The 7,394-nt window shown below is 44.2% G+C and overlaps 1 protein-coding gene across 3 annotated transcripts in view; it reads left to right on the forward strand.

Moving 5' to 3' along the window:
• The window catches only part of ppip5k1b (diphosphoinositol pentakisphosphate kinase 1b), a 32,562-nt gene extending 30,234 nt beyond the window's left edge, over positions 1-2,328 (forward strand). For all 3 annotated transcript variants that reach the window (XM_068602437.1, XM_068602438.1, XM_068602436.1), the window contains one exon: positions 170-2,328. In XM_068602437.1, the coding sequence (XP_068458538.1) occupies positions 170-261 (92 nt within the window). In that variant the 3' untranslated portion in view covers positions 262-2,328. The remainder of the gene's footprint in view (positions 1-169) is intronic.
• Positions 2,329-7,394: the final 5,066 nt, after the last annotated feature.

A 7,394-nucleotide genomic window follows, 5' to 3' on the forward strand; every position in this document is an offset into this window, starting at 1 on the left:
ACTCATAAAATGACTTCGCTGTAGCGTTCTTGTCTGAACGGGATGTGATTCATAAATAATTTGTTTTTGAGTATGATTTTCAGTAGATTGCACCATCAGCTCTGCCGCACCGTCATAATCTGTCGTGGGGATTAGACCTCAGACTTCACCGGGTTCCTCCCTCTCGCAGACGGCAGCGTGCCCTCCAGCGCCGTGTCCAGCGCCGGCCCCTCGTCCCCGAGCGCCGAGAGCTGCGGCCTGAACTTCAACTTCAGCGAGTAGACGTCTGCAGGACGGACACGCAAAGGCTTCTGGGTATTTAGGTCAAGGCCCGACCACGGACCTCGCTGTGTCTCAGGGTTACCTTTTACACACACACACACACACACACACACACACACACACACACACACACACACACAGACTAGAAACACACGCACACACAGACTAAAAACACACACACACACAGACACACACACACACACAAACACAGACTAGAAGCATACGCATTAGAACTCACACACTCGAAATCACACACACTAGAAACACACACACACATACACTAGAAACACACACACACACACACTTGAAACATAAGCATTAGAACTCACACACTAGAAACACACACACACACACACACACACACGCACACACACTAGGAAACACACACACACACACACACACACACACACACACACTAGAAACTCGCTGGAAGAGACGCTGCTGAACTTTCAGTATTTACAAAACACTCTGACTGTAAACTTCACCACTCGGACACGTGCACGGACTCTTCAGCAGCGCGCACGTGGTCACGTGGTCACATGATGACGTGATGACGTGATGACGTGGTCACATGACCACGTGACCGGCGTAGAGGGAAACACTGGGACCTCGTCTGGGACCACTGGGCAGAAACACGTGATGATGTGTTTCTAAATGCCAGCGCTTTAAACTCCAGCTGGTCCACTGAGACTCTTTCCACCAGCTGTGCCTTCAGTTCCCTTTGGATGCTGCCTACAAAACAACAACAACAACAACAACAACAACAACAACAACAGTGCCTGCCTTGTTTTTGTTGTGTTTCACACCCCCGCTGCCTCATCTCTGGCTGTCACAGTGATTCCAGCCAATCACAGCTCACCTGGAAGTCCACATGCTGCTGTGTGTGTGTGTGTGTGTGTGTGTGTGTGTGTGTGTTTTGTGAGACTCATCATCCTGTAATCCCGTCACTGTGAACGTCGGCTCACTGTCGCCTGGACGTTGAAGCTCAAAGGAGTTTCCTTTTGGACGGTTTCACAAATTTGACCTTCCGGTGCGGCCATTTTGAATTCAGAGTGAACTCTCTCACCGCACAACAACATCCTGTAACGCACACAGACGAACGTCAGGAATCTGACTCGTCCATGACGTCGGAGATTATTCTCAATAATCTGAAGGGTTGTGACCTCTCCGCTAACCTTCAGGTACGAAGTTGTGAACCAGTTGTTGTTGTTGTTTACTTCACACAACAGGAACAATAAAGACTTCTTGTTGTGTTCCTATCGAGTGGAAGTCGAGCCGTCATCAAACTGTTTCATCGTCTGCTGTTGAACACAAACTCCTTCATCTTGTTTAAAGGAGTATTTTAAGGAGTATTTTAAGGAGTATTTAAAGGAGTATTGTCGCGTTTCCTGCTGTGTTTTTATTGAGTTATTTTTACAAATCAAAAGTGATTTAGATAAAAACAAATCTGCTGTAGTTTTATTTTAGAGTTTAAAGGGAAAAACCACTCGATTAAATAATCGTGTTTCTACAACATGAACTACTGTCGTGTATTTAAATTTAAATGAACGAGTGAAACTCAGGACGACAAGAAGCTCCTGATGGAAACGGTTTCATGTGACTGAACTTTATTTAACCAATGAACCCAGGAAGTGAATTTACTTTAAACTCCAAAGTGATTTGTTTATGACGAGATAATGAGTACAGGTATTTCATTCAGGCAGTACTGTAGTACCAGTAGTAGTACTAGTAGTAGTACCAGTAGTAGTACCAGTAGTAGTACCAGTAGTAGTACTAGTAGTAGTACTAGTAGTAGTACTCGTCGTGTTTTATTCACACAAGAAGACGAGTTAACACCAAAGTGTTGAATTGAAAATGAACGGATCCTGAAACACTGTAGAACAAACGTTTAGTTTAGATTTCTAAAATGATTTTACTTTTGTTTCCGTACCTGAAGGTTGATGTAGATTATTTGTGTATTTATGTATTTAATGTTATTTAATCTCAACCAAAGAGAAGAAATGTTTTGTTTGTGTGCTGGAGAACAAAGAGAAGGTTGAATGTGTCAAATAAAATATTTCTGTCAAACTCCTGAGATTCAGCTCCTTTAATGGGAGGAAGGAGGGAGGAAGGAAGGAGGTAGGGGATAAGGGGAGGGACCACGGAGGGAAGAAGGAATGGAGGCGGAGGGAAGGAAGGGTGAGGGAAAGAGAAAGAAAGGAAGCAGAGAGGGAGGACGGGAAGGAAAGAGGGAGGAAGGGAGGGGGAGGAATGGAAGGAAGGAGGGAAAGAAGCGTGGCTGGAGGTGTGTGTGTGTGCGTGTGTGTGTGTGTGTGTGTGTGTGTGTGTGTGTGTGTGTGTGCGCTCTAACAGTCTAGACTCATAAACTCTTCACTGCTCCTTAAACAAAGCTTCTTGTCAACACTCTTCCTCCTCCTCTTCCTCCTCCTCTTCTTAATCGTCTCATTTCTTTTCTCCCGTTTTTTTCATCTGTCTCTTCTTGTATCTCTCTCATCTCAGCCCTCTCTTCTCTTCATCTTATCTCCTCTCCTTGTTTCCTAGTCTCCTCGCCATGTCACGTATCCTTGTTTCATCTCCTCTCCTCGTTTCCTCCCCTCTTCTGGTTTCCTCTCCCAGTCTCCTCTCCTTGTTTCATTTTATCTCTCCTCTTCATGATTTCTCTCCTTGTTTCCTTATCTCCTTTCTTCTTTTCTCATCTCCTCCTGTCCTTAATCATGTCCCCGCACCCCTTCTCTCCTCTTTTTCCTTCCTGTCTTCTCTCCTCGTTCTTTACCTTCCTTCCTTCCTTCCTTCCTTGCTTCCTCTCACCAAACAGCTTTTTAGAAAAGTGATGACTCACGCCTCCTCCTATTGCTCCCATGCGTTGCCATGGCGACACCCCCAGATGTAATTGAGAGAGAGAGAGAGAGAGAGAGAGAGAGAGAGAGAGAGAGAGAGAGAGAGAGAGAGAGAGAGAGAGAGAGAGAGAGAGAGAGAGAGAGAGAGAGAGAGAGAGAGAGAGAGAGAGAGAGAGAGAGAGAGAGAGAGAGAGAGAGAGAAGCCAAACGCTGATGTCATCCCTTCTGTCTGGATGTTCTTTCTCTCTGGCTCACACACACTTAAACACACACATGCCCATTCATCCCGGTTCTGTCAGGACAGACACACACACACACACAGACACACACACACTTCTATCTTGCGTCAATACGAACTCAACTGCAGTTCATTCACAGACTCATTACTTTAGTTTTTCGGTGTTTTCTGACCTTTATCAAGTTCTGCAGAAGACGTGTGTGTGTGTGTGTGTGTGTGGTAAGAGTGTGTGTGATTTGTATTCTGTCTGTGTATATATAATACTGCTCTTGTCAATTCTTTACTGTTTATTTATATTGTTTTTTATTGTATTTTACCGTCTCCTGCTGCTGTAATCCTGCGGTTCCACCACTGGATTAATAAAAGATTATCTTTTATCATCTTAACTCTTCAGTTAAGTTCATTCAGAGACCACAAAGTTCCCCATTCATGTTTCACGAGATCCCCGTTGTGTCACAGATATAATGACTTCCCGTAAAGAGACGAGAGCGACACAGTTTAGATTTGAATGTACTTTAATAGATGATCACCAGGCTGTTTCCCTTTTACAATGAATCTGCAGTAGTTCTAGTTTCACCAGTTAGATTTAAAGACAGAGAGATATTGAGTATTGCGCTGAGGAAGAAATCGTAACTAAGATTAATACAATGCAAAAAAAAAGAAGAGAGAATCAAACGTAACTACCAGTACAGCGTCTTCTTAACATGTTAACAGGGCAAACAATGAAAGCACAGCCCAGCAGTATATTACTGTCATTTCAGTACCAGTTAAGACAATAAGCTGTTTTTTTTGTGTGTTTTCTTTTTTTCAAATATACCTCTTTTTAAAATAGCATTGTATTTTTTATTTTTTATTACCATTATTTCCATGTTAAACAATTACATTCAGGATTATAACTAAATAAATCACATGCAGAGAGATTAGATGGACGGATGACATCACATCCTGATGGATGATATCTTCACTTCGATGCGGCGATGAAATTGAACTAAATGTTTTGCGATTTTTTTAGTTTTCATCCTTTTTTTTGTCTTGTCAGCGTTTTATTTGTTGTATTTGTTGTTGTTGTTGTTGTTGTATAGTTGTATTGGTTTCGAGGAGTAGTTTAGCGGTTTTTATCGTACTGCCACTAAAAAACCAGGAAGTGGAGGTCGTCGGTACCTCGAGTGTGTGTGTGTGTGTGTGTGTGTGTGTGTGTGTGTGTACACGTTAGTTTAACTCCATCGATGTTTGTTTGTTTTGAGTCTGCATGTGTTTCAAGTCGTCATCAGGAAAAAAGGATAAAGTTGCAGCTGCGGTTCGTTGCGTGTCTGTGTCACCGGTCGTGTGTTCGGGTTGCGGGATCGCGGTCGCTTTTATCGTCACGTCGGGAATCGAACCCTCCTCCTTCTGGAGCAGAGCCGCAACGCCAATGACAGATTTGTCCAACAAGAAAACTGAAATAAATTCAAATGAAATCAGTATCCGCTCTCATTTTGTGCTCCCTTAAGATGTGTTACTGTCCAGGCTGGTGTGTGTGTCTGTGTGTGTGGGTTATTTTTCATTTGTTATTGTTTGATCTCCTCTATTGTGTGTGATCCAGCAGCGTTCACATGGTAGTACCAACTCTACATTCAGAAAAATAGATCTCCTCTATAGTGCATTCAGTTCAGTATTGAGTGATTCACAGCGTTCGACTGAGGCCTTGAAGATCTCAAGGCTTGATATTTGGAATCTGCCAACTTAAAAAAAAAAAAAAAACATTATTCAAAGACGGCACGACATTTCCACCAGATCTGATCTGTGCGTTGAGAAGCTTCTCTTTTTATTTCCGTGGACACATTTCCATGCGGCGAGGCCGGAGGGCGGTGACAACAAAAAAAGGGGACTTTTCATCTTGAAATTTCCAAACCTCCTCGGTCCGAATGCGCCCTTCGTTTTTAAATCGACTCCCTCCAGACGAGGATGTGTGCTTGTGCGCGGCCGGCGTCAAACAAACAAGGAAACAACAAAAAGAGAAAGCCGTCTTCTGAGTCATCATGAGATGCTCATCAAGGCGCGCGCGGTGCGTGATGGACGCCGTGTGGCGGGTGGAGGAGGGCGGAGCGAGGAGCACGGTGGCGTTGGAGGGTGAGGTGGGAGGGGAGCGATTAACGGGGGAAACAAAATGGCGCTGGTCAGCTTGTGTCATATCTTTTGAGTCAAACTCTACGAGCAGAGGATCCTCAACGCTCGTAGAGTCACACTTGACTTCTCTCTCTCCTTCCCCTCCTCCATCGCCCCCCTCCCCCCCCACACACACACACACACACAAAACAACAAACAAACAAGTATGTGATGAGCCATCTTGGCAGAAATGACAAAAAAAGTAAATGTAAATAAAAACAAGGAAATGTAAATTTGTTACTCTAAAAAAAAAATTAAAAAAAAAAAAAAAAAAAGGCCGACAAAAATGACAAAATAAAACTTGGCCTCGTGTAAATCAGACGTGAGCGTGTGTGCGACGAACCTGCTGCGCTATTAACAACAGCTACTCGGTGTGCGTCGTGTGCTCACACACACACACACACACACACACACACACACACACACACAACCTACTAGAAAACATTCCTACTTCATATGTGCGTCCAGTACAATCCTAATCATTCATGCTCGTTCTATAAATATTACTCTGGGATTAATATTAGGTAATTGCTTCTAAAACTAAGATGCGGCTCCCTAGAAACTGCCAACACACATTATTCTATATAACGCAACGCAAAAAAAAAAGTGAGATTGTCCCACCACCCTGTGCTCCAACGACACAACGTCTAAACTCTCAGAAGAAGAATAAAAGTACATTCCTATTTGGTGGTTTTCAGTATTTTCCTGCTTGAAGACATTCATGTTCGTTTTATTTTAAAGTGGCCTTGACGCTGACGGAGCTGGGTAAGGTTTTTGTGCGCGTACCGTATTCAACCCCTGGTGTCGGGGCTCCGCTTGAAAATGGCTGACATGTCCTTAAAACATCCCTCCTCCCCCCTCCCTCCCTCCCCCCCCTCACTCTCTCCAAGAGCTCAAGCTAAAGGCACATGAAAGAAGCCTCCTGTAACACACTTCACACTCACTTTTTTCCCTGAAAAATAACTCCAATAATACATAATCACATATTGCAGTTCTCACTTCGCGCGCCCTCTGAAGGGGGGATGAGGAGGAAGAGCTCCCGTTGCTACATTTCGTCTCAGCTTGCTTGTTTTTAAATCTCCCCGTCGCTTCGCGATGCCGGCGGAGGCGGTATACAATGCAGGAGATGACTGGAAACGTTAATTTAAACCTTCTCGAATGCACCATCAAAACTGCATATTCCTGCATCGTCACAAAATATATATATATATATATGTTTATATATAATTCATTGAACGTAACTCTGTATTGATATAGAAACATTTACCTTATATGTATACTGGAGTACATACAACCATCGCAGAGCGTGATGAAGACTTGAAGAGGGGGCGTGGCCACCGCCTCGACTCCACCGGAGCGTCGGCGTCGTCGCCGCCTCTCTACTTCTACGCTGCATTCCACACTTAAAAAGGCCAAAAGGCGAAAGGAAAAGGATTGAAACCCTACGCAGTTGTTCAAAGAGTCGCAGCTACGACGCAAGCATCATGCACCGGCTGTGTGGCGCGCAGGCCGAGAGGAAAGACGGCGCGCCGAGAGGAAAGACGGCGCGCCGAGAGGAAAGACGGCGTGCCTCGCGGCGACTTCAGGCGCCTCCTCGAGACAGAAACGTCACCACGAATGACGAGAAGGAACCTTTTTTTGTTTCGTTTTTTAAGTCTTTTTTTTTTTTACGTAACATCAATATATGCCGTTATTGAGTTCTTGAGTTCATCCGAAAGCTACCGTAGAATTGCAACAAAAAAAAAGGAGGCGCACAGATGGCAAATAAACAGGACGAGGTCTATTCCGCATGTCCTCTACGCAAGTTGTTCGATCGCTGATTGATTTCAGAGACATTTTGGAGAAGTCGTCGAGTGAAGGACTTCTGTTTTTACCGTGTTTTGGCACTTGTTTTTTGGCCTCTTTTTTTTGGG

The sequence above is a fragment of the Clinocottus analis genome, unplaced genomic scaffold (assembly GCF_023055335.1).
Source record: "Clinocottus analis isolate CAN_PGR_092001 unplaced genomic scaffold, fCliAna1.0.p SCAF_6, whole genome shotgun sequence".
Taxonomy (NCBI): domain Eukaryota; kingdom Metazoa; phylum Chordata; class Actinopteri; order Perciformes; family Cottidae; genus Clinocottus; species Clinocottus analis.